The 26,545-nt window shown below is 42.3% G+C and overlaps 1 protein-coding gene and 1 non-coding gene across 18 annotated transcripts in view; both read left to right on the top strand.

Annotated features, from left to right (window-relative positions):
- The first annotated feature begins 743 nt into the window (after positions 1-743).
- Positions 744-819, top strand: MIR190B (microRNA mir-190b). The gene has a single exon (NR_034988.1). It is a non-coding gene; the product is annotated as a microRNA mir-190b (primary transcript).
- Positions 820-2,595: 1,776 nt separating this feature from the next.
- Positions 2,596-26,545, top strand: part of TPM3 (tropomyosin 3) — a 29,270-nt gene continuing 5,320 nt past the window's right edge. For 2 of the 17 annotated variants that reach the window (XM_016430377.2, XM_001365495.5), the window contains exons 1-8: positions 2,639-2,832; positions 3,447-3,572; positions 15,889-16,022; positions 16,481-16,598; positions 16,732-16,802; positions 17,422-17,497; positions 18,751-18,813; positions 19,167-19,236. In XM_016430377.2, the coding sequence (XP_016285863.1) occupies positions 2,716-2,832; positions 3,447-3,572; positions 15,889-16,022; positions 16,481-16,598; positions 16,732-16,802; positions 17,422-17,497; positions 18,751-18,813; positions 19,167-19,236 (775 nt within the window). In that variant the 5' untranslated portion in view covers positions 2,639-2,715. Of the gene's footprint in view, positions 2,833-3,446; positions 3,573-5,688; positions 9,872-15,888; positions 16,023-16,480; positions 16,599-16,731; positions 16,803-17,421; positions 17,498-18,077; positions 18,154-18,750; positions 18,814-19,166; positions 19,237-20,379; positions 20,463-21,226; positions 21,448-26,545 lie in introns of those variants that run through there. The other 15 variants (XM_007481966.3, XM_001365801.5, XM_007481965.3 and 12 more) reach the window with 13 other exon arrangements.

The raw sequence follows: 26,545 nt of genomic DNA on the forward strand, positions 1-26,545 counted from the left end.
AAAGATTGGGTCACTTTTGTTTTAGGCACCTGGGGAACAAATGGGATAAAAGTGGCTTGCATAAATGGCACAAAGAGGGAAAGAGATGGAAAAGTGGGGCAAGATGGGGAAAGGAGTTAAGCATTGCCTAGAAGGTCTGTCTGTACTACCCATGGCATGAAGCCAGCCAAGTGAAAGTCAATGGAATTGGTCAGGTACTTGTGGAATTGACCTCAACAGCCTTATAGATATACATGTGGAAAGTTCTATTAGGGAATATCTGCTGAAACTTGTGTTCAACTACGGAGGCAAAGCAAGGTTTACCAAAGACATAGGGCTGGGGATGCCCAAGGGGTTTAAAGTCAGGGGGAGCAAATCCAGGGTGATAAATTGTTGACATTTCTGATCTATCACGTATCTTGGACATAAAGTAAGAGGCTCTCTGGCCTGAGTTGCTAGGAGTAATACATGGATGTGGAGCTTGTCCAAGCATATTTTCCTAGCCAATTTAACCAGCCATTGTGAAAGTCAAGGGCATTAAGAGGACAGAGGCACAGATGGGGAAGGTACTGAGGAAAAATGAATAGAAGGGGGTGTGGGAAATGAGAAAAGCACAGGATCTACTAGTGATCTATAACCCATTCTCTCATTGGCCATGTTTGGACCTTTAATTTTTCATTTTTGCCTACTCCCTGTAGGTAGAAATGAAGAGGGATGCCAGGAACCTTCTCTTTTGATAGCTTTGCCTCTTCTCAGGCTCCCTACTTCTGTGTGATATGTTTGATATTGGGTTGTTTGATTGGGAATCAACTAAATGTCAAACATATTCTTACAGCGGTTGGGTAATTCAGCATCACTATGACCTCATCCTTTCTCCCATTCCTTCTTCCTCCCCCCAACCACTTCTTTAGAAAATGAGCAGCTATTGATAAAGGAGCTCTGACAGGATCCAAGGGTGGGGGGCAGAGTTATGAAAGCTGAAACTTGGAGATCTAGTCCTCCTATAAACTGGACCTTATGCTAGAAAAAACTTCTTTTTCTTATCCTCTCATCTCTGATTTTTCTTATTCTTCATCTCCCCATCTTCATCCTTTCCCCAATCCTTATTCAGATCCTTCATCAACCCCCATTATTTCCCGGTATTGAATTTTCCTATTCTTCATTTCTGGACTTGCCATTGTTAACATTTCTACTTCCATACCCATAAGCTGAATTCCTTGGTATGTTTATTGGGGTCTTCTCTCTGAATCCGGTGGTAATTAAGAGATGCAGTGGATAGAGTTCAGGGCAGGAAGATCTGAGCTCAAAACCATCTTCAGACACTAGATGTGTGATTCTGGGCTTCTTGAACCAAGAAGACTGGGATCCTATCTCAATTTCCCTAGCTGTAAGTGATAACAGCACCTACTTTGTAGGGTTGTTATTGTAAGAATCAGATGAGATTATATTTGTAAAGTGTTTGGCACATAAGAGACATTATATAAATGCTTTTTGCCTTCCCAACTTTTAAAATCTGCCTTCTTTGGATGACTAAAAGCTCCCAGGGATGGTTATCACTCCTTGCCTTATCCCCCCTAACCCCAAATCCCATACCCACTCTGCTGCCAAACTGGAAAGAAATATCTGATTATTGCACCAAATTTCACCCCTTACATATTTAAGTCATATGTCAGGCCACATACTAATCACCCTTCTCCTCACCACTAGCTCTGATGTCTCTGAGCAGTGCCCACCTCCCTTTCTGGTATACACATTGGTGCCAGAGCTCTGGGGTCATCAGCCACCTGTCAGTAACCAGGCTCCAGGGAAAGAATGACTATGGATGGCCCTGAGTTAATCCAGGGAGGGAGGGAAGAAGGATGAGGATTGGAGGAAAGGGAAAGAAGGTAAGCAACAGGGAGACAACAACCTTGAGCATTGTACTTTGGAGGGTGGCAAGAATTCTATTTAAAGATCCAAAACCACATGTGGGAAATTGAAACTTAGATCTTTCTCTCAGCTTCTCTACCACCTACCCCTCACAAATCTCCCTTATTCAATCTCCTTAGAATAGCCTCCCAGGTCTAATTCTGATTCTTCTACCCAGAAGCTCTCCTTTTACTTAATCCTTATAGTCTGAGGAAAATGTATTTTGGATCCCTCTTTAATAATTAGAGATGCCTAAAATAGCCTAACTATTTTATGAGGTGGAATCATCAGTGATCTTCCCCTCTTCTATTCCCAAACTCACTAGATTCAAAAATAAAAAGACAATCAGTTAGTGGGATCTGACTAGTATAAAGTTCAGATCAGGTAAAAAATGGTAGAAGGGGAAATCACATTCATCACATTCCTAATAACATTTCAAAAACTAGGATCTTCTAAGTCCCTGAATGCCTTTCTCCCTCTTCCAAAGTATTCCACTTTTCTCTTAACCCTTATTAGGTTTTCCAACTGAAAGAGTAAGAAAAAAAAATTCATATTGATAGAAGTATCCCTTCCTCCTCCCCCACTTTTTATTGTCTAAATCTAGCCTTCAGCTGTTTCCAAATTTCTCTAAGTGATGTCAGTGCATCAGTGTGTTCCTCCCCATAGGAGGTCAATTTTAGGGAGGTGGGGGATTGAACAAGGCCATTTTGGGATGGAGGGGTGGAGCTAGAGCCCTCAAGATAAAAGCTCAGTTCTAGGGATGGCCAGTAACACAGGCAGAAGCCCCTCAACATTTGTTCCAGTCCCTACCACTCAAAACTAATCCCAATGATGGAGGCCATCAAGAAAAAGATGCAAATGCTGAAACTGGACAAGGAGAATGCCTTGGACAGGGCAGAGCAGGCAGAGGCTGAACAGAAACAGGCAGAGGACCGAAGCAAGCAGGTATGGACTTTCATTTGTTTTTAATATCTACATGGGGCTGAGGGCTCTAGGGAGAGAGTGAATAAGAAAGGAAGGTAACAGGCAGAAAGGACAAATGACTTTCTGGGAGAAACAATTCTATCAGGGGCAATACTGGCCAGTTATGGGAAGAAGGATATCTGGGTGGTTTGCTTTGTCTGCCTATGACCTTGAACTAGTTGAACTAGTCACTGAAACTTTCTGAGCCTCTCTGAGCCTCTGTTTATCCATTAATAATAATGAGAATAGTAGTACAGTAGTAGCAATTATGTAGTGTCTACTATCTGTCAGGTACTATCACTTTCCTGAAGAGTCCATTTGATCCTGGAGACTAGGATAGAATACTAATATTCAGCACCTCAATCCCCTATGAATACCTGGGCTTCATCAAGTCTTTGAAGTAAAAAAACTCCGAAGAGATTAAACACCTCAGGTATTGGGCTACCTGGGGCCATACAGGGACAAAGAATGGGGAACTGATTGATGGAGGCATTTCCCTAGGGAATACCTCTGCTAATACAGAGGCTGGACAAGGGTCTAGGACAAATCAGACTATAACTCTGGTTTATGGATTACTTTTGGGGGGTCTCTCACAGTTGGAAGATGAGCTGGCAGCTATGCAGAAGAAGTTGAAGGGAACAGAGGACGAACTGGACAAGTATTCAGAGGCCCTGAAGGATGCCCAGGAGAAACTGGAACTCGCCGAAAAGAAGGCAGCAGATGTATGTATTCGGTAGATTGGGCAGGGAGTGGGAGTAGGACTTGCATAAACAGACATAATCAACTATATTATGTACTGAAACATACAACATATAAAAACTTGTGAGGATACTAAATGTAAATAATATTTTGTATTCACAAATTCTCACAAATACAAATTCATACTTAAAAACATACTTGTGAACTCACATATAAGTAAAACCATGTAATGAGTTACATAGGTATATATTTTCTTTCTCACAGTGTTATCTTGGTCAAGACACTTCCATTTTATTTTCTCTTCATCTATTTTCTTAGCCCTCCTCTAAAGCAGGTAACAGATTGTTACCAAATCTCCAAGACCTAATTGGGCTTCACCTTTTTCTATCTCAGGGCTATTTTTATATTCTGCTTGATCTTATTTTCTTTCTAGGGTGAGGTGCTTACCTCTTGGACCACCCAGTTCCATTAGTTGATCCTCATGCCTTCCAGGAGGCCACTCCCTCCCCCACAGAGGAAGAGTTGGGTAGAGGGAGGGAACTCAAAACCCATCTGACATGACTCATCTCACCACCTTCTGTCCTCATACCCTAAGCTCCTGGCTTTTGTGATGAGGGTCTGGCATGCAGATGTGTATTAATAGGACATTTCTCATCTTCCTACCAACTAAACCCAGCTAGGGTTTCACACTGGAACAAAGAAATAGGTCATATTACCCCTGTCCAGCATGGGCTTATTATACCCTGGACAATTAGGGCATCTGTGCTTATGTCACTAAGATGCCACTGAGGGTAGTACCTAGAAGAAACATGGGTAATATCCAAAGAAAATAATATAGCAGGGACCAAGGGAGAAATCTAGGTAGGACACAAAAGTAGCATACAACTATTACTTCAGTGATCCTGCTATATAACCTCTAACAAAATACTAAATTTCTCCAAACCTGTTTAAGTTTTTCCCTCTTGACATTACCTGACAACCACCTGGTTTCCTCCATTCCCTCACTTTAAGGTTATTCTCACCACAAATGAGAAAAGTCTTTTGAGGCCAATAGATGGGGAAGTCATTTGAGGCCTTTGCAAGAAAAGCAGGATAAGAAATGTATTCAAGTTCCTCAGTTTGAATGAAATATGCCATCAATTTTCAATTATCCATGTTGTTTTTGTGATGGATTGGTCTAGATAATCACCAATGTCCTATCTAACTCTCAAATTCTGTGATTCTGTAATATCAAAAGAAAGAAGGGACATGGATAATGTTTTGTTTTGTTTAAAAAAAAGGATAATCTCCAAATCATATCTATTTGGCTTTGAAGTGCAACTAAAAGTAGTCATAAATACTCGAACTCAAACACTTCAAACATTTGCCCCTCTTCATAGTTGGTTCTAATCCCTCTCTCCTCTTTTTCACATTATCAAACATTCTATGAATAAAGGGGAAAGTTGGGCAGAGGACACCAGAGGAGATATACACAGAGCATACAAACCACTGGGAGTATTGACATTGCAAAACATGTATAATCAGGAGTTTCCCAGAATTTTATCACTTAATTGATGCTAAATATCTAGATGGTACCTAATGGATATCTCATTGTATAAACCCTTCAAAGAAAAAAACTGCATATAATTATAGAAAATAAGACTTGAGATGGAGCTTGGTAGCTATCACATCCAACCCATATTTAAAAGAATCCATGCTCTAGCATGCCTCTTTAAGACCTTCAAGGAGAGAGGTCGCCACCTCTCAAGAGAGTCCATTCCACTTTGGAACAGTTTTAAGTGTCAGAAAATATTTTTCCTGTAATCAAGGCTAAACTTACCTCCAAAAGGAATACAACTCCAGGATAGAGGCCATAGAGTAGTTAGTTTCTAAGAGCTGAGGGTGCTGCTATTCACTCCCTTTTTAGAAAGTTTAAAAAACTAATGACGCTTTGGGCAAACCATCAATTTTTCTTGAGTGATGCTTTATCTTGGGCAATTCTGGGGAACTTTTGATCTGGTTTTAGGGATTAGGAACTGATGAGTTATTAACAGGATAGTAACATTTTGGGGATCATAGGAAACCAAATCTTTTCAGGTAATAACTATTTTGGAAGAAATCAGGTATTTTAAAGATTCATAGCAGGCTTGGTGGCAAGGTTATTAGGACTATATATTTAGGGAAGAGCAAATACATGTAATCTGAGATTTGCAGAGTGGGGCACAGATATTCAAGCTAATAGTTTTACAAAGAGAAGTTAGGAACATTTCTAAGAAATGAATTGTTCTTTATTATGTTATTATATCTACATATAAAATACAATCCACTGGCCTATGATGTATTATCATCACCAGAATTCATTTTATATAGCTCTTTAAAGTTTATAAAGCATTCTATACAATCTCATGAGTCTCATCACCACCTCACAAATAAACCTCCTTATATTGATCCAACTCATGAAAAGTTATATAAATAATAACTCCTGATTCTATAATGGAATAACTTCATTCTACATTAGTGTATTTGTTGACCTTTATAACAACTCTGTGGAGTAGGAAAAGTATTATCTTCATTTTAGACACTAGAAAACTAAGATTTAGAGAAGTTTAATCGCTAGATTAAGGTGTCCAAACCATTGAATGGAAGAGCTGGAACTCCTAGTTTTAAGGCTAGTATTCTTTCTGCCATAACACACACACACACACACACAGCCTCTCTCTGTGTCAAGTCGAACATCAATTGTAATCCAGACATATATTGGTCTCTATCTCTTCCCAACAAGCATTCTTAGAGATAAGAGCCTAAGAAACAGGAGAGGAAGGATCACAGATTTGGAACTGTAAGATACCTTACAGATGATCAAGTCCAATCTTCTCATTTTACAGATAAAAGAAACTGAAAGTCAGAAAGGTCAAGTGAAAGAGAAGTAGGTTAGATGCAAAATAGGAGAGTCTACAATTGGCCTGCACCTAAGGGAAAAGGCACCTTGCAACCTAAGGAGTGAGAGGGAGGTGGAGAAGAGGTTTGGCCTTTGTGATGATAAAGAGTTATTGGTAATGGGGAAGGGTAAGAGAGATTGAGTAAGAGGAAATAGGTTATGGGGTCAAATCTTCCTGACAGGCAGTATTGCAGAGTGGAAAAATTGTTGAATTTTGAATTCCTGCACTTGAAAATTTGATCCCAGATTAGGTCCTATGGGACTCTGGTCATTTAACTTTTCTAGGCCTGGGTTCCTCATCTGTAAAATGAAGATGATCTTCTAAGGTCCTTTTCAGTTCTAGATCTGTGATCCTATGACTTAACATCATCAAAATAGCCTTTTTTTCCCTGATTTTTTTGGGAGAAGTTTATTAGGCCCTATACAAAAGAATTTAGAACTTAATCCCTGCTCTCTAGGAAATTACATAAAGACCAGAGAAAAAATGAATAGGCAAAGATTAAAGAATATGGTTTAACAACAATGAAAATGGCTAGGTTTGGTCAGAAGGCAAAGAGTTGTTGAGATAGAAGTTGTGATAGGGAAAGTGAGGGAAGCAGGAAACTTTTATAGGAATAGAATGTTTAAATAATATCAGGTTTTAGTTATATTGGAAAGCCTTGCTGAGGAAAGTGGGATTTTTCAGGAATTCCTTTGACAAAGGAGTAGAGGTTTGGAAAAATCAGTATCAAACTTGACTCTGTATTCAAGATAGAAACACCAGTTTTTTAGTGAAAACTTGTAAAGGGGAACACTGTTTAAGACAAAATCTTATAGCACTGTCCTTTAGGGAGTAAAGAATAGGGAAGGAAAATTGAGGGACTGAGAGAGATTCTGGGCCAATACTGGCACCTGCCAATGTTGTACTACTATTGGTCTCCAGGAAAACAATAGCACATGACTCCCTTGATTCTCAACCATCATACTTTTAAGGGCTATAAGGAGCCAACTCACCTGTTCTTCAGGATTATGTAGAGATTATCTGTTCAAATATACCAACCCAAAGAATGTAGTGGTCCTAAAGACCATTAAGACATCTAAACTCACCCCTAGTTTGTGCATGAATTGTATTTATCTTGGCCTTAGGAAGGGAGGTTTAAAAAAAAATAGCACAATAGTGCCCCCTGCTGACTGTCACTCAATTTGTAAATAATTACAAATGTAGCATAACCAAAAAATATATACAAAATAAGAAATTTACTCATAAACCATAAAATGAAAGCATTCATCCATAAACAAAAAATGATGTAAAAGTCTCTATTATCTGCTTCCAAGAATGCTGTGGGCCAAGGACATAAGTGATATAGAATGGACAATTCCCAGGACTAGTTAGGGTTTCCTGTTATTCAGATCACTACTGAATCTCAGGTCATTGTTGCTCTATCTCTGCCCTAGAAGAAATATAAAAAGACAGGCTACCACTTAGGAGACTGGGCAAATGTCCAATGTGTTTTCTGGAATAGTTCCACTTGCAGGAAAGGGGAAAACAAGCCTCTTGAGAAACCTTTCTTGTGATACACCAAGAACTTGGTACTTGAAGAAACAGGTACGTATTGTGTCTTCTGCCATCCTCAGTGAGTAGGACTTCTACATTGTCTGTATTTGTTCCACTTTAACTTATTAAGACAAGAAAAGGTCCAAAAACCTTACTGCTTCTGAGTGAGAAAGAATTTTGAACTGTTAGTAGGAAAAGCAAAACAGAAAGAGGAGGGCAATTTAGTTAGTCTTCCTTTAGTTTCTTAGAGCTATCTAGAATGTTTAACCAGAATCTATGGCTTTAACTTGAAACAGAGAGTGCCTACCAAAGGGCTCTCCAGGGGACCAAAACTAAAAGGCTAGTTTGAAGTTCAGGCTAGATTTTTTTTTGTCTCTGGATTAAAATATCCTCCTATTGGCAAGTCTTTGGAAACCCAACATAGCAAGAAAACAAAGCTAAGAAAACAAAGAATAATCACTATCTCATGTTATCAAAAGGGGGAACTCATAAAATTTCCCTGATTCTTGGTTTTATTTGCTCTAGTGTCTTTCATAATCCCATCACAGGTGGCAATGTGAGTCTGTTTCAGTCTTTTAAATGTCTACCAATGTAATTGGAAACCAAGGTAGTAGTGAAGTTGTTAGTGAACGTGGTACTTAATGCAGTGGGAGTTACTGAAATACAGAAACAACCCTCTCAGGCTCAACCTCCAAGAAAAGTAGTTTGTCTATTCCATCCTCAGGTCCTTCGGAAAGCCATGCAGGACTCCTCTCTGAAAGCAGTGGGGAACCTTTCTCTTCACCCAGGACTGGGCGGGAGGGCAGGGGGAGTGGCGGGCGGACCAGTCTATGGGGGCAGTTCCGCTTTCTTTACCCCTCTACCCCCACCCCTGTGTAGTGGCATGAACGTCTATCATTAACAATAAGGACAAATATCAGGAGTAAGTAACCCCACTTCCAATCTGTATCTTTATAAGTGGTTCAGAGAAGGTGGTGGTAACATTTCTATGGCACTTTAGGATTTACAAAGCGCTTCTCACACACTGCAGGGTAGGCAAATTCTTTGCTGAGCAGTCCCGTTCATCTCTCCGGAAACCTGAGGCTTCTGGGGCCTCTCCCCCGTAGCAGTTTGGTTCCTCCCGGACGGAGTTACCCCATGATCGGTCAGCAACTGCCCAGGACTGTGGCAGGGTCCGGCTGAGACACTCAGAGAGCTGATCAGCGGCTGCTCTCTCTAAAGGCGGTGGGAGAAGAGGACTCCTTTTGTTAGGATTCTGCTAGGGTCAAAGAGCGCCCGGGTGGCGAGTTGGCTGGGAGGGGTCCAGCTTTGTGGAGCGTCACGGGAGACTCAGAGTCGTGCGCGTGGTGGGGCCGGCCATTGTGGGAAGCCGGCCAGGCCCGAGAGACTCCGACCCCGCAGCGCCTTCCGGTAACCATGGTAGCGGCCCCCTCCCGCTCACAGCTTGGGAGGCGGGGGGGAGGGGTCAAAGGGGGCAGTCAGTCAGCTAGTCAGTCTTCGGGGTCTACACACAAGCCCCGCCCCTCGCTCCCCCACCCGTCTCCCTCCCAGCCCCGCTGCCTTCCCGCCCGGTTGGCGGAGGGAGGGGAGAAGGGGAGCGGGGCCGTCGTCACATCCGGACGGAGTGGGCGAGTTCCGGTATTTCAGGGCGGAGCAGGCGGAAGTAGGGCTGAGAAGCGGCAGCAGCACCGAGCGGAGGAGGCAGCAGCCGGAGCGGGAGCCGGAACGGGGCGGGCACCATGGCTGGTATCACCACCATCGAGGCGGTGAAGCGCAAGATTCAGGTTCTGCAGCAGCAGGCCGATGACGCCGAGGAGAGGGCCGAGCGTCTCCAGCGGGAGGTGGAGGGGGAGAAGCGGGCCCGGGAACAGGTACCCAGACAGGCCTGGCCGGGCGGGGCCGGGAGGGGGGGGGGCTGGAGGGATCTGGGACCCTGGACTTCGAAAGTCGATACACGAAGACCAGAGGAGGCTAGTCAACCCAGAGATGGGCATCCGGCTTTTGGGGGGGGCTAATGATTAGACTGGATCAGGTCGACGAAGGTGGTGAACTTGGTCCGAAGAGTGGACAGGCGGGGCCGCCTGAGTAGGAGTCGTCCATCTCCGAAGCCCCGGGAGGGGTGCACGGCCGCTGGGTGGGTGGGGGCCCGGGGTGTGGCTTCTCCCCACCCCACTTCGGTCCAGGCTCATTCATTCATTCCCAAGGAGCTGGGGCGCGGTCGGGGGAGGGGCTTTTCTGCTTCTCCCCTCCCTTCCTTTGCTTGCGAGGGGACTTTGCGAGCTGGAAGGCAAAACCCCGAAGCGGTTTCCCGGGGGTGGGGTGGGGGCAGGGCTGAACCTGCCAGGCTGGGTCCCGGGGTGACAGGGCGAAGGGCGACCGGAAAGCCCCCAGCTGGGGCCGCTGGCAGACTTTCCGCTCCCTTTGCCTGCTCAGGAAATGAGGCAGCAATTCGGTTGAGAGGAAATGCGGTACCCACCCCCTACCCTCCCCCCGCCCAGAGGATGGGGCTTGCAACGCCTCCCATCCTCTCTCCTGTGGTCCTTTTCCCCCAGCCCCGCCCCCTGTCTCCTTTCCTTACCCAGGACTAATCTACTAATCAAGAGGGAGACAGGAGGGAAACTGGAGGTTCAACCTCTTTTCTCTTGTGGATTGTCATTGTGGGAGCTTGCTTAGCTTGGAAGACAGAAACCTCTGCCAATGTCAAGTCTTTGTTTCTGAAGCAAGATCTGTGCACTCAGAACCTGTTAAGAGCACTTCCTCCATACTGAACTGATAAGCAAGTATGTGTATGCAGAGGGGGCATCAGATAGGCTTCCAACTTTTCTAGAAATTCTGGTGGCATGAGGTTTGATGAACTACCAGTGACAAGACTTCTGAGTCTACTTTGGAATCTTTTTTCCCTTGGTACTCCTACAGATTGGTTTGGGCCCTTGAAATCTCGAAATATGTGTTGGAATATTCTTTGATGGCTATTGGAAAGATTATTTATGAAAGTGCTTTCTGCTTAGAAGTGATGAGAGAAAGCAATTTGCAAGACAGGCTAACTGGAGTATAATGCAATTTCGGGATATCTGGCTGTGGACATTGAAGAAAAAAGATGTACTGGTGTCTTGTGGGGAATAATATAGGCAGTTAGAGGGACTGAGAGAGGGGGGGTAATTGGCTTAATGGTTTTAATATTTGATGGAATGTGTACCCAGAAAGAAAAAACATGTTTTTGTTAGTGCTTTTAGTTAGTTCCTCTTAGTTGAGGTCAGCCTTTTTCTGGTTCCTGATTTGGAGACTCCCCAACTCTGAGCTTTTGGGTTTTGGAGGTAGAATTAAAGAAAGGAGCTAGTTGGGTTAGGGATGTTGATGGTGTTGCTGGACAGTTGAACTGTGTACTTAGCAAAAATCTGAATCCCTTCCCCTACTAATAGGTACCACAATTTTATTAATAAACTCAAATAAGTACTTGAGCTGTGGCAAGACAGTATTCAACTTTGAAGGGAAGTCTTTCACCTTTTCTCCCTTTTTGATAATTCTAGCCTTAAATGAATGACTGGGAGGACCCTCCCAACCCACCATGTGTTTGAGCTTTTATAAATGAATTTTCTTGAATTCTATATCATGGGAGGAGATCTTGAATGGAGACTGATGGAAAGTATTATTGTTTTTCATGACTGGTCTCTGAATAAGTTGAGCAGCTTTGACTTACCTCTTTTTTTTTTTTCCTTACCCAATTCGGGGCTAACCTTGGTGTCTTGGGGTGCTTAGGGAGTAGCTGTAGATTAATGCTTCTCAATCAAGGGGAGCCTGCCAAACCCGATTTATTACCCTGAGGACTAGTGAGGAAGTCTTCAAAAAGGGGAAGTAGGCTAATGTCTCTATGTAATGAGAGTCTTGCCCCTCTCTAGCTCAGGGGAATCCAATAATTACCTTCTTGCACTGTGTTCCCTTGTTACCTTTTCTAGAACATCCTGGAGTGTGAATTTGTAGGCTGACTTCCTTCCTCCTACATAGCACACTCAAGTTTGTTACTGGGAATTTTCTTTTTTTTTCTTAAATTTTCTTAATTTTTCTTAAATTTTCTATTTTTCTTTTCCCTTTGGTTTTGATTGCTCATTTTTGTGAACTATCCTAGAGCCAGCCTCTAGTTAGGTTGGGCAGAGAGGAGGAAGCAGCCTAGTGATATGATCCCAGAATCATTGGTGATTAACCTTCATAATGAAGGCAACCTGGTAATAACACTTTCTTTCAATTTTGGATTTGATATTGCATTACTGCCTTAATGAAAACAAGGTAATAATATGTAAAATCTCTGCTATCCTTTTGTGTTTTGTTCCGTGCCTACCTTCCTGGATTTTGGGGAGTTTTGTTGATATTGGCTGCCTTCCTAGATGAGTTCTGTTAAAAGCTAGTGAATGGACTCAACACACTTGTCAGAGGCTAGCCTTCACCTCCAATTACAGACCTTCATGGGACTGAGGAAAGGAGGGGGTTGAGACCATATTTTATGGCAGACTCTGTGGGGCCTCCTGAGCTCATATAGCTTTGGCCATTTTTGGTTTTTATCCTCACCCCAAACACCAAAACTCACACTTACACTTTGGGGAGGAGCCTAGAGCCCTTTGCTCTGAATGCCTTAGCCTTGTCTCCACCTTTGTTTACACTGGAGCCTAGTACTTCCCCTGCCATCCCATTTAAAATGGAAACTTAAATTTCCTCAAGGGCACCATATCTCCCCTGTTAGATAAATATGAACACAATGAACTGGACCCTTCACTTAGGGATCCTGCATAACTCTTCTGTTATTCTTTCCTTTTGAATGTTGGCAACTTTTCTCTAAAAAGAGAACATAGAGTGGCAGGTGTGGACTAATTTTCCTACTTGCCCTTATCCCAACATTTGGAGCATCAGTTACTTAGTCAAAGCAATCTCTTGGCTTAAGGATTAAGTGGACTCTAGTGTGCATGGAGCTGATTTTGGTGGTGGTACATTGTGAAGAATGAAAATGGCTTAGGTTCAGTTGCTAGAACTGGTGACAATTATTTTTGAGCCAATGCAACCACATGCACCTCCACTTGGGGGGGGGGGTTAGGTTTAGTGGATAGGGAATAATTAACTGGACTAATCTAGTGAAAAGGGGTGGGGTATTTATTAGTGGTGGGGTGGGGTCACCAAATCCAAAAGGTCAAATTCCTATCTGGGAGTAGAAGGGAAAGAAACAAGCACTTATTAAACACCTAATATGTGTCAGGCAGTGTGCTAAGAATTAAGATAGAAGAGCCCCTTTCTGTATATCTCCAGTTGTTACATATCCAGTGTTTTCTATTCCACTAGATACAGGAGTTTTTATACCCAATACTCTCTCCCCCTACCATACTGTCTCCAGGACATAGTTGGTCCAGCTCAGTGGATTTCTTTTCTTTATCTGAGATGATAAAAATTATGACATTTTAAAGGTTAAACTAGAATCTTAAGTCTGTTTCTCTCCTTTTATGGTTGGGGAAATTAAAGCCAAGAGAAGAGAAGTGACTGTGCCCAGGAGTATACAGCTAAGTCAATGATACAGTTGGAGAACTTGAACCAAGTCTTTGGACAGTCAATTCTGTATCACTCTTCCAACACTCTTTCCCTCCTTTCTTAGGTCACCTGACCTGATTATTCCTAATCTGTCAGAGTATTCCTAATCTCAAACCATTGATTCAATAGCCCATTTTCAGAAAAGCAACTGTCCTAAGGGGAAGGGATTGGAGTTGCTCTGAAGATATTCCTGAGGATATTTTCTAGCTTGGATTCTGCCCATCCTTTTCCTATGTAGGCATCACTGTTTCCTCCTCCCTCTGCAGCCTTGCAAAGAATGCTATTGTAAATACTGGTTTGTGAGAGAAACCGCCCCAGCTAGCTTGTTGTCATGGAAACCTATTTACCTCTCCACCCCCACAGTCTGATTTTTCTTGCTGCAGAATGAGAGGAACCTTCTTTCCATCTAATGAACAGCCTGATGCTCTCCCCAGCTGTCCCCAATACTTAGTTCAGTTCTTGGTTTTGAATCTCTTGTTATCTAGAAAACAGTAATTATAGAGTGTTTCATTCACAAACTCCTTACTATAAGGCTGGCTTCCTATACTTTCTCCAGTCCAGGCCTTTGGGGTCATCCAAGAGAAATATGCTTCCTGGGAGTGGGAGATAATTTCTTCCTTGGAGGGATTTATTTTTATATATATATATATATATATATATATATAAATATATATATAGTGTTTTTGAATGGTCTGGTTGAGTAAAGTGAGTTTTCCTCCAGTTTATTTAGGCAAACTAAATTCCTGATCATATAGTTTGTAGCCCACAGGCTAAATACGGTCAACTTAAAATTCTTGTAATACTTTCCACCCCCAGGAAATAAACCTCTTGCTTGATTGTCATAACACATTAGCATTGCAGCCTTCCCCACCTTGTTTCCTCTGGGTCTCCTATGTTTGGTGAGTTTTTGATTCCAAAGGAACTGATTCTTAGCATGATTGTATTTAGCTGAGCTGTCTTCTTACCCCACCCACCCAAAAAGGGGGGGAGGTAAGGGGAGAGAAAATCAGGACAGCTGTATTCAGGCACAATCTTAGCCAGCTGGGCTGCTCAAGGGAGATCATGTTTAACAAGGTGCTTGGATAAGCATCTGAATTAAATGGTGTGCAGGGGAGATTAAATTCTTATACCAAGGTAGCAGCCAGAGTTTTGCTTGATAACTAGTTAAAGGATATAGAAAAAAGAAGTCTAAGAAAGGCTTTGCAAGTTGCCGGTTTTGTAACATTTTTGGAATTCTCTTCTAGTCTTGCCCCTTTTTCTGATGGAACACTTGAAATTTCCTGCAGAAGCTTCCTTAGCCTGTCACTCATCAGTAGGCAGCTTTAGGAAGTGGAATGGTTTATTATTCTAGTCCATCTCCCATATTTTGCAGATAAAACTAAGGCCAAAAGAGGTTGTAACTTATTGGCCATATGATCTTTGGGAAGTAGTTGAGATAGTACTTAAATGCGGGTTTCCCAGCTGACTTCAAATTGAGCACTCTTTTAATGTAACACTGAGGCTGAGAAAAAGCTTGTGAAACTATTAGTAGGTAGACTTTGTTAGTGGGCTGTGGAAAGGAGAATGTGAGAGGCTTCTCAGAAACAAAGATTCTTTTAAGGAAGAGAGTGAAGAATGTGTGGGTAGACATAACATTTCTTCTGCTGCTGTTTTATTGGTCTCTTGGATGTCAATGATAATTTCAGGCAAGCCCAAATTTCTTTAATTTCTTTCTTTTCCTTGAAAACTTTGAAGAGCAAATGTTAAGTGTTAAAAATGTTAAAAAGCAAATAAAAATGTTAAAGGTTTGGGTAAGGTTAGTATTTAGGAGTGGTTTGGGCCCCTTAACATCTCTTGGATCTGAAGCTACTTGGGAAGAGCCTGTCATATTTTTTCTGTTATTTAATCTAGAAATAGGTGAAGAGTTCAGTAAATGTTCTATAGTCATAAAGCAAATTACTAGCTTAATCCAGACACACATAACCTGCTTTTATTTAAGGAGCTCTCAAAATCAGAATTAAGACCAGGTGGGAACACTTTTTTCTCTGGCTGCATTTTTCTGGATCTTTTGAGTTTATGGGGAGGGGAGGGAGATTACTGACTTGCTGGTCAAGAAGCTGGTTTCTGAAATCCTGTTCCTATAGAGAATGGCTGGGATGAAGGGAGTTTTTATGGGTACTGAGTGCCAGATAAAAATCTCTAATCAACAGAGTAGAATTTGGCCTGGTTCAGTTACTCTGGCTTCCTTATAATGGTGACCTTATTTGCTGAGTTTTGAGTGTCTAGCCTTTCTTCCCAATGCCTCCTATTGCTACAGTTTTCTATAAAAATCATTTCTGCCTAGGCTGAGGCTGAGGTGGCTTCCTTGAACCGTCGGATCCAGCTGGTGGAGGAGGAGCTGGACCGTGCTCAGGAGCGCCTGGCAACAGCTCTGCAGAAGCTAGAAGAGGCAGAGAAGGCAGCTGATGAGAGTGAGAGGTGAGTTTGGGTGCTTCAACTATCCTATGGCTTTTAGTAGCCAAAAGGTTTGCTGCTTTAAATCATTTGCCAAATATTCAGTTTTTAGGTTTTCTTCTCTGTTGATGGTTCTCAGACTTACTTTAGATAAGCAAGCTAAAGGACAACAAGAAGGGGTTTTTGAACTTATAGCCCTTCAAACAAGTACTTCCTGGAGATTTCTAAAGTCTGTAGTTAATAACTTCATGTTTATTATGGCATCTATAAGTTATTCTCCCTAAGTTAAAACAAGCCTTTGTCATTCCATTCTTTTAGCTAATTCTCATCTTTGTCACTTGAGAATAGACATTTACCCTTTCTAGGTATAGATTAAGTTATAGATTAGATTAAAAAGGAAGCCATTCCTTGAGCCACCGACTTCAGAGTTTCTGCTTCATTTATTTCCACATATGTCTTTCCCTGCCTTATTCTCTTTGTAGAGGTATGAAGGTCATTGAAAATCGGGCCCTGAAGGATGAAGAGAAGATGGAGTTGCAAGAAATCCAGCTGAAAGAGGCCAAGCACATTGCGGAGGAAGCAGACAGAAAGTATGAGGAGGTGAGATTCCCATCTGGCTGTGGCTCCAGAACTCTTCCCCTGTGCCCTTTTGGAAGGGGGAGACAAAGCATTTTGAAGGACAAGAGCACTTTGCTTTTCTTCACTGATCCCTGGCCTGGAACTTTGTGTGTAGGTGGCCCGCAAATTGGTGATCATTGAGGGGGACTTAGAGCGCACAGAGGAGCGGGCCGAGCTGGCTGAGTCGTGAGTATCTAACTTCCAAAACCTTATCACAACCATTGATCACTTGTCCTCGGTTATGGTAACTAATGTGAAAGAACCCAGCATTCCCTTAATCTTGTTAAACAAGGCCTTTACTGGAGGGATAAAATGGGTTCTGAAGAGATGACCTTAGGAGACTTGGCTGTGGAATGGCTTTTGTGTAGAAAATTCAAAAGTTAGGAAGTGATAGGTGGAGTGAACACAAGATCTAGAGTCTGCCGTCCTATCCTCAGAAGGGGACAACCATTGTGCTCCTATCCCCCAAATTGTTGGCATAGAGGGAGAGGGGTGCCAGAGCTCCCATTGTTACTTGTCTTGTTTGCTAATTAAGGACAGGATGGACACTTGTTGCTCTGGGTCTAGTGGTAACAAAGCCCTAATGTGGGCATACTTACGCTTCCCACCCATCTCCCCCACCTGTACCCCAAACACAGCATGTTGTGTGACCATGGTGGTTTGTTTTTTCTCCTTCCTTTTTTTCTTTTGCTCTGCTGCTTGTACTTTTGCTGTGCTTCTTTTTGACCCATCTCCCTCCCCTCCACTTGGCTTGTGCCACCCCCACCCCCACCCCCACCCCCTTCTCCTGTGACTACACTAACAGCCGTTGCCGGGAGATGGATGAGCAGATCAGACTGATGGACCAGAACCTGAAGTGTCTGAATGCTGCTGAAGAAAAGGTACTAACTGTTGCGACCACAGAAAGGGGGTGTGTGTGTGTCTGTGTATTTGCATATGTGCATGAGTGGTTGGTTTTGTTTTATTTTGCAGCTTCCTCCCCTCCACTGGTTTGTTTGACTAGTCTTTTCATCTTCTCTCTCATGGAATGCTCCATTCTTTCCCACTGACTTGGCATCCTTCACCTTTTCCTTCCTAGCTGCTTTACTGCTTTTCCACAGGGCCTTTCCTTCTCTTGAGGGGCTTGGAGATAGGAGCTGGACATGGGAGCTCATCTCCACCTCAGGCATTGCTATGCCCTATTCCTGAACATATCCTATCAGGAGCTTGTCTCTTAGGGGTTCTTCTCTCTTACATCATTCTTGTAGCATACTAGTTCCAGCCTAGAAGGGGCTACTTTCCCCACCTGTGCTACTAGTAGTGAGGGGGCGGGAAGAGTGGGGCTATTCAGGGTTGTCTTGGCACTTCTTTGCCCTGGTGACTTCTCAACCCTCTCTACTTATAGATTCACATCTGTGTGTCTCTCTCCTCTTTGTTTTCTTCTTCCCTTTTCCTCTCCTGCCTTCTTTAAAACATCCACAGTAAGTGTTCTGAGCTGGAGGAGGAGCTGAAGAATGTCACCAACAACCTCAAATCTCTTGAGGCTCAGGCGGAGAAGGTAGGGGCTGGTTCATGAAAGGGACAGGCTTTGGGCCTGGGCCCAGCCCTACCATGTACATCCAGCAAGAGAAACCCTCTTTTTGTGGAGTGGGAGGGTATTCTGTTCAAGATATGGTGGCTGATACTGATCCTTCATGCTCTCTGAGCATTAAAGTTTAAAATAGCTTCCTGCATATAGGCGGCTAGGACCATGGTTCTTATAAACAGGCAAGGCAACTATCCTTGACCTAAATAGGTCTACAGGTAATCTTGAGGGCTAGTGAGAGGTACAGGGGACTAACTTTTTCCCTTGGCATCAGTGTGAATGACTATGTATTAAAGTTCTCTTAACCCTGACTTTCCTCATGAATAGAGGGAGAAAAACTTCTTTGGGATAATAAAAAAAATACAGTTTTACAATCACAGAGCCTTAGGACATCAAGCCTGTGGATAATGAGGACATGAGATGATTTTAAAAAGAACTTCCCCTACTCACTCCCCCTTTCCTCATGAGGCATTAAGTGCATTCATTTCCATTGGTTGTTGGTTGGGGGAGGAGAGTTAGTACCAATGAGGGCAATTTGGTCTAACCACTATTAATTTAATTCTCTTGCAGTATTCTCAAAAAGAAGACAAATATGAAGAGGAGATAAAGATTCTTACTGATAAACTCAAGGAGGTGAGCTGTCATAGAGAACTAAAGTTCTACACAGCCTTATTAGCATGGTTCATCTGCCTCTTTGGGGCCCTGAAGGGTAGAGAGGCAATGATAGGGACTAGAAAGCTGACTCAAAAGTTAGAAAGACCCAGGTTCAAGGTTTCCTGCTGACCCATCTTAGCTATGTTACCGTGGGGAAATCCCTCAGGACTCTGGTCAACTTTCTACGTCTTTAACTTGAGTGGTAGAAAGCTTGTCACCAGGACTTCCCTATGCTGGTACAATCACAGGTGTGGATCCAAGGTGGGAGGGATTTTCCTTTTTCATTAAGACTTGCCCATTCCTGGTTCTGATCAGTCTTATGTCTTCCTCAGGCAGAGACCCGTGCTGAGTTTGCTGAGAGATCGGTAGCCAAGCTGGAAAAGACAATTGATGATTTGGAAGGTATGAAACATAAGGGATGGAAATAAAGGGCTATTAGATGGAGATATTGCTCCTTATATTCCTTCTGTTTCTGAAGACTTACAGAGAATTATCTGTCTCTCCACCTTTCTCTGGAGACATAGTGAGACCCAGTACATGTTCTTTGTACTGACTGTCTTATGTTTGCAGAGAGGGGGTGTAGCCTGCTTTCTCCTATTTAATCTGCTCCCAAGATTTCTGCCTTCTACTTTGAAGCTTTTGGAGAACATTGACAGTATCTCTGTCTCCATTATAGCCTTTTTGTATGCTCCTAGTCTTTGGGTGGCATTTGAAACCAAGCTCTTCCTGTGTGTCAGTGGCTTCATTGACCAAGTCACCTTTTAAGACTACTTTCATTCCCCATTCAAATGTCCCCCAAAAAGGGAAATTGTGGTTGTGCCCTCCCCCCTCCACCCCACCCCCCAAAGCAGAGCAATAATTAGAGCTTTCTAAGCACTTCCTGTCACTAGTTTGATAGCTAGGTCTACTCTTCAGTCTCCTCTGCCCTTAGACTTGAGAACTCTAAGGTATATTTCCACTGTGGGCACAGGCTAGGTTGTAGGTATCCCTATTAAAAGGTTGGGAGGGTGAGGGATCACGGTGCCTTGGGATAATGGAGTAGGCATGCCTGTTAGGCAACATTTTGAGTACTAGCAGGGCATCTTCCTGCTGTAGGCACAGGTTAAGTTATTGAATATCCCTCCTAAAAGACTACTAGTGATAGTGGGTATGCTTTAGAGCACAGCATTTTAAATTGTAGCCTGGTACCTTTGAGTTCTGTCTGACTCCCAGGGGTTTATTGTTTAGTGACTAGAGTAAGGATAATATCTCCAGGGGGCTATAGTCATAAAAACTTCCCTCAAAGAATGCCCATCCTCAAGTTCCAACTTTTACATTTGGTCAGAGAGAGGAAAGAAGAGCACTGATGACCTAAGTAGAAGTTGTACCTCTTGGGGAATCAGAAGAATGACTCCTAGTTCAGGCTGTTACCCCAGCTGTGGTTCCTGTTCCATAGCCACCCTTTCTTCTCTTTATTGATGATTCCCTCATTCCCTTAACCCCTGGCACATCTCACCTCTGTCCCTTTATTATTTTCTTCGATTCCTGTCTGTGCCTTTCCTCCAGATGAGCTCTATGCCCAGAAACTGAAGTACAAGGCCATTAGCGAGGAACTGGACCACGCCCTCAATGACATGACCTCTATGTAACTATCTGACAGCAAAGAGTGGGGTTGGGTTTTTTGTCTTTGGGAGCACAGGGTGTTTATAGAGTGCTGTGCTGTTGTGATGTCTGTCATTTGGAAACACTAATATCTCCACCCTTTACTCTAAGTATTAGAATAAAAGGTGGTGCTGGTTACTGGTTTGGCCAGTGATAAGGCATTGATAAAGTTGAGATGTCCCTCCTTCCCCACCAACAAACTGGGCAGTGGTCCTGTTTGTAAAGTATAGACAGCATACCTTTTATTCTTGCTGTGTTCCCTTATGTTGTCCTTTGTCTCCTCATGGAGGAAAATATTAAGGCTAATAGTGTTTCTCTGTATCACAGAGAAATCAGTCCAGGGAAAGCCCAATCTGTAAATGACTTGCTTGGACTTGAGTAGTCCACCTTTATAAAACAAAAGGCCCCAGACAATGGACATATTGTAGTTTGTAGTACTTTGTGATCTGGGTCCAAGGGAGACCCAAGTTGTTGTTCTTTAAGACTCCAGTTGAGTCCTAGAAATGAATGGGAAGTAACCAGCACCAGAGAGAGTTGTCAAGGGCCTTTTTCTGTTTGTGGATTTTTGAGTCTAATCTATATCTTTCTCCTTCCTTCCTTCCTACTAACTTAAAAAAAGAAGCCAAAAGTCTGGCTATAATTCTTGGTTCCTCTTTTCTTATCCTTATCCCTATTACTACTCCTTCCTGAATGTGCCCTGACTGTTGAGAGCCCCTCTCATCTGGGGTTTCATTCTCACTTCTCCACACAGATAAGCTCTCTCCGTTTCTGCTCTGTTCCGGATCTGCCCCCTCCGCTCGGGGAAACCACCCTTCTCTCAGCACCCCCAACGTCCTGTGCTCTTCCTGGATTCCATTTGGGTGGGCCTGGCTGGTCCCCAGGGGATTGGATGGTGGGGGAGGACTGACTCACAAAGCAATTTATGTATTCAACCCCCTTTCTCCACCCCAAATTAAAATGTTTCCAAGCCGCTGGATGCCTCACTCTGCCCAGCTTTTGTGTTCTTGACAAAGATATTGCTGTCCACAGGAAGGAACTGACCTTTTCAGGGTGTGGTTTAGGGAGCAGACATGGTGGGCTCTCCTTCAATGATGTGTGAAATCAAAGCTACTTTTGTGTGTCTTGCCTATTCTTTCCTGATATTTAGACGTGTTTAGCTACCAGAATGGTTTAATAGTTCAGAGTGCTGAAAGGATCCTGTTTCTTAAATTGTTAAAGTTGAAAAGACCGTTTTAAGGTCAATCCTGGATTCCTAGCTCCTCAACCATCTCACCCTTGAGTGTCTTCTATCCTGTTCTTGACCTCCATTGAAAAAACCACAAGCACCTTCTAAGTTCTCAACCCCTGTAGTAAAGAGTCTAATGAGTAAAATATCTGCTTATTCTAATAGTTTCCCTCCTTTTCTCCATCTATATTGGTTTCTCCTTTAGGAGACAGAACCTTTATAACTGTTTCTCTTAAAATTCACACTAGAAATCCTATTTAGGAATGACTCTTCCCTTCTCTCCCTATCAGAATCACCCAGTCAGGCTTCTTCTGTCCCAAAAGGGAACTAGGCCTAATATAAACTTAGTGACTTCAGACATACTTCCTTTGCTCTTCAGCTTCAGAATGACCCAGGGAAATATTACTGGTATAGCTAATACTTTACTAAACATCTACCATGGTGAGGGGAAAATCATAATGAAAGAAAAGTAAGTCTCTCCTTTAATTTGGGATGGATGAGAAATTTACATAGTTGTAAATAGCAATATCTATAAATTGCCATAGGTGTTCAGAAGAGGGGAAAATTGTTTTTAATTAGAATTGAGATATCTTCATGAAGAAGTTGGGTAGATTTTTTGATGGAAGGGTAGGATAAGTAAAACTTTCCAAGCTAAATAAAAAGCATGGAGGTGGGGGAAGCTGGGTAGCTCAGTGGATTGAGAGCCAGGCCTAGAGATGGGAGGTTCTAGGTTCAAATCTGGCCTCAGACACTTCCCAGCTGTTTGACCCTGGGCAAGTCACTTACTCCCATTGCCTAGCCCTTACCATTCTTCTGCCTTGGAACCATTACACATTATTGATTACAAGACAAGGTATGGGTTTTTAAAAAAAAAAGCATGGGGGTGGGAAAGCAACATTTGGGTGATGGTATATAGTAAGTAATATTTCTCTGCTCCAACTATATAAATCTTTAGCAAGACTAGAAGGGTAACTGTGGGGCCATATCACAGATTGGAGGGGATTTACATGCTATGCTAAAGAGTCTAGATTTTTTGATAGAAATTAGGAAACCACTAAAGATTTTTTAACAAGAGGATGACTTAATACCATATATGTAGCATTTAAGGTGAATGGTACACATTATTTTCCATTTTCCTTTTATAGATGAACCAACTTAGTTTCAGGGTTTGACTAGCTTAGTGTCACATAGCTAACAGGTATCCATACTAGAACCTAGAATCCAGATCTTGTGATTGGCCCTTTTTCTACCAGACCTTAAGAAAATTGTGGTATGTTATGATGGACCTGTCAGGATAGATTAGAAATAGAGAAAGAGAGAAGGGGAATGGGGGGTGGGGAACCCCCTTGGGAAAGTTTAGTTAAGTGGTAATAAAAGACTGAACTTAGAAGATGGGAGTGGGAAAGGGACAGTGTAGGAGTAAAAATGTAGATACTCTTAGTATTTAAAAATATATACAATTTTTAATAATATATCAAAAGAGAGGGAAAAGGAAAAAAAAGATTCCGTCAAATGAGAAGAGCAAAGAGAGCCAGAGATTCATACCTGCAGCACTTTACCAAAAGCACAAGCTCCAAAAAAAGAGCCCTGTGTGGGTCTCAGCCAAATTTATCTCTTAAGCATCCTTTGAGGATGTAACTTAAAAGAATGCTGGGAATGTAGCTCAGGTGTTGCATATTTTCCATCTGCACAATAGAAACGAGGCTTTGAATACAAAGTCATAGTTTAAGAATTAAAGACTAAGGACAGAATTTGGGGAGAATGACTTGAGTCCATTTGTATGAGAGGAAGAAAGGGGGAAGGAAGAGTCAGCAGAGTTTTGGGATAATAGAATGTTATATGAAACCCAAGGGCCTACCAGGGCCTAGATAAAAGGAATAAGGGAAAGCTGTTGAGTTTGGCTAAAAAATTACTTAAGTGGCAAAGGTAGAAAGCAAGTTACAAAGAATTGAGTAAAATGTGATGAAATGTGATATAGTGACTTCAGTTTGGGGAGTCACAATATAAGATTGATGACCGTGTGAAAGAAAGATTAGATTTGTTCTTTTGTCCCCAGAACATAGAATGAGGTAGGGAAGTCTCAGGGCTTTTTTCCTCTCAATTGAAATAAAAGTTTCCTAATAAAATAAGGCCCCCAATCTGAGGTTCCCCTTTCTAGGAGTTTCCATTTTTCTGGGTCACTCTCAGAAGCCCCACCTCCTTCTGCTTTCACTTTCCCTTTTAGTCACTTTTACTTCTTTTTTTTTTAAAGGGGAAGGTTTTTTGTTTTTTGGCTTTTTTTGAGGGGATTGGAGAAGACTCAAGAGCTAAGGGGAAGGATTAGGGATAAAGAACACATATATGGGATAAGCTGGAGTTCACTGATAGAATACAGTTTTAGCCATTAGTGCAGTGGTTCTCAATCTTTCTAATGCTGTGACCCCGCAATACAGTTCCTCATGTTGCAGTGACCCCAAACCAAAAAATTATTTTGGTGGCTACTTCAAAACTGTACTTTTGCTACAGTTAGGATTCGGAATATAAATACCTGATATGCATTATGTATTCTCATTGCTACAAATTGAGAGGTTGAGAACCACTGCATTAGTGGTTGTTTTGGAATGTATAACCCTCAGATACTGACACCCTACTATAATTAGAAATTATCTGGAACCTCCCGTCCAGTGGGTGCTCCAAAAAAGAAATTTTTCCTTTGTGGGGAGTCTGAGATTATGGGTAAAGAATGAGAGACACAGACACGTCAGTATTTCTGAATAGGGAAGGCACGATCCCCAGTGATACTCTCCTTGGTAGGAAAATATGAGAACTAATGGAACACGTGGAAATGAAAGAAAATAGGGTAAGCATATCAAGAGTGAGAATGCAAAGCCCAAGAGAGGAAAGAGGACCAAGAGGAGAAATCAGGGGGCGCCTTCCATATTTATTTCAGTGTGGCTTGGGAGATACGCAACATAGATCATCTAAAAGCATAGATAATTCAGATTGGACAGGATGGTAATGATGACACCTTTTGGGCATGTTTACTTCAACCCGAGCTTTTACCTAGGAATTTGACTAGCACCAAATGTTAATGAGTTTGCCTTGAACAAAGGCAGTATGGCTAGGTCAAGAGTCCGCCCACAAATATCAGAGTTCAAACCTTGTGTCTGAAGACACAATAACCATACATCATTTATATTTCTTAGATGTGAATATGCTTGGAATGCTACATTATCCAAGAATGGAATGAACTATTCATAGAGGGAAAAGGAGGAAATTGTGGGCTCTTCTCTATAGGACTGTAGTGAAAGGCAGACTTACCCCTTGTTAGGAATATTTTAGAAAGGATTCTCAATTTGCATGAAGGTTGGATCAGATGGCTTCTGGAATTCATTCCAAGTTCAAGATCATGGACTACTGTTCTTGAAGTTTGACATGATAGAGAAATTGGTATTTGCTAACATGGCCAATATTTATTTAAGATGGGACAGCTAATAATTTAGCACAGTAGCTAGAGTACCAGGCTTGGAGTTGGGAGGACCTGGGTTCAAATTTGGGCATAGGCACATATTAACTGTGTGACCTTGGGCAATTCACTTAACCCCAATTCCCTAATAATCCTTGCTGAACTTCAGTCTTTGAATTGAGATTAAGACAAAAGGTAAGAGTTTTTTAAAAAAAATGGAAAGACCCAGCACAGAACCACAAGAAAGGAAGAAATAAGAGATAATATAAAATAAGAGAAGAACTTAATAGGTTACTGAGGCAAAAAGAGGTATATCTTGAAAAGGAGTGATCATTTCCTTTGAAAGCAAGTGTAGCATGTAGCTAGAGTTTTACCTTAATCTCCTTAGTGAAGTACAGAAGCTAGAGTTGGAGGTCAATATTCCAAAAAAGCCTCAGTCTTCCACCTATCCATATTAACAAAGGTACAGGTAACCACAAGAAATGGAAAGTTGAACAGTATGAATCTAAACTTGAGGAAAGATGAGCTTTAACTATTCAATATTTCCTATTCTTTCTCTGCCTCAAGAATAAGCTATTCTTACTCAAGTAGGGTGTCCCCTGAATTAAAATGCTTTTATCACTTGCTGATCCCAATGACAAAGGGTATGGTATTTTTAAGTCACTTGGACTGTCCAGTTTGCCTCCCCCTGCAGCACCTTCTCCCCAACCCTTCCTTGAGCTTCTCAGAAAGAAGGGTGACTGGGCAAGTCACTTGACCCCCATTGTCTAGCCCTTACCACTCTTCTGCCTTGGAGCCAATATACAGTATTGACTCCAAGACGGAAGGTAAGGGCTTAAAAAATAAATTAATTAATTAAAAAGGGGGGGGGGCAGCTGGGTAGCTCAGTGGCTTGAGAGCTAGCCCTAGAGATGGGAGGTCCTAGGTTCGAATCTGACCTCAGACACTTCCTGGCTGTGTGACCCTGGGCAAGTCACTTGCCCATTTTAGAGGATTATTCAGCCATTCCCTTACCTGACTGTCAGGTCTGAGTCGAGGAACAAAAGATATCTATGCCCCCAGTCTCCAGCAGGATGGAGGTAAGGCAGACCTCTACTACCTTTAGGCATCTTTAGCCCCACCTAAATCTCTTATTACCAGGGAGAACTCCTTCAGCCTGTGCAGGTAGGGAATTTTCAGGTTATAGGATCATATACTTAGAAGCTATCTAGTCTGATTCTCTTTCTTTAAAGATGAAGAAACAGATTCAGAGAGATTCTCTGATTGATATTTACTCATGGATTTTATAGGCTGAGATAATTCCCTATATCCTTTTCTCCAATGTAAAAGGAAAGCTAGGTTTATATTATAGGCCTATGACAGCTCAAGTAGATTCTAAAGAATGGGTTAACCCATTAGTA

Source organism: Monodelphis domestica, chromosome 2 (genome assembly GCF_027887165.1).
Source record: "Monodelphis domestica isolate mMonDom1 chromosome 2, mMonDom1.pri, whole genome shotgun sequence".
Classification (NCBI taxonomy): Eukaryota; Metazoa; Chordata; class Mammalia; order Didelphimorphia; family Didelphidae; genus Monodelphis; species Monodelphis domestica.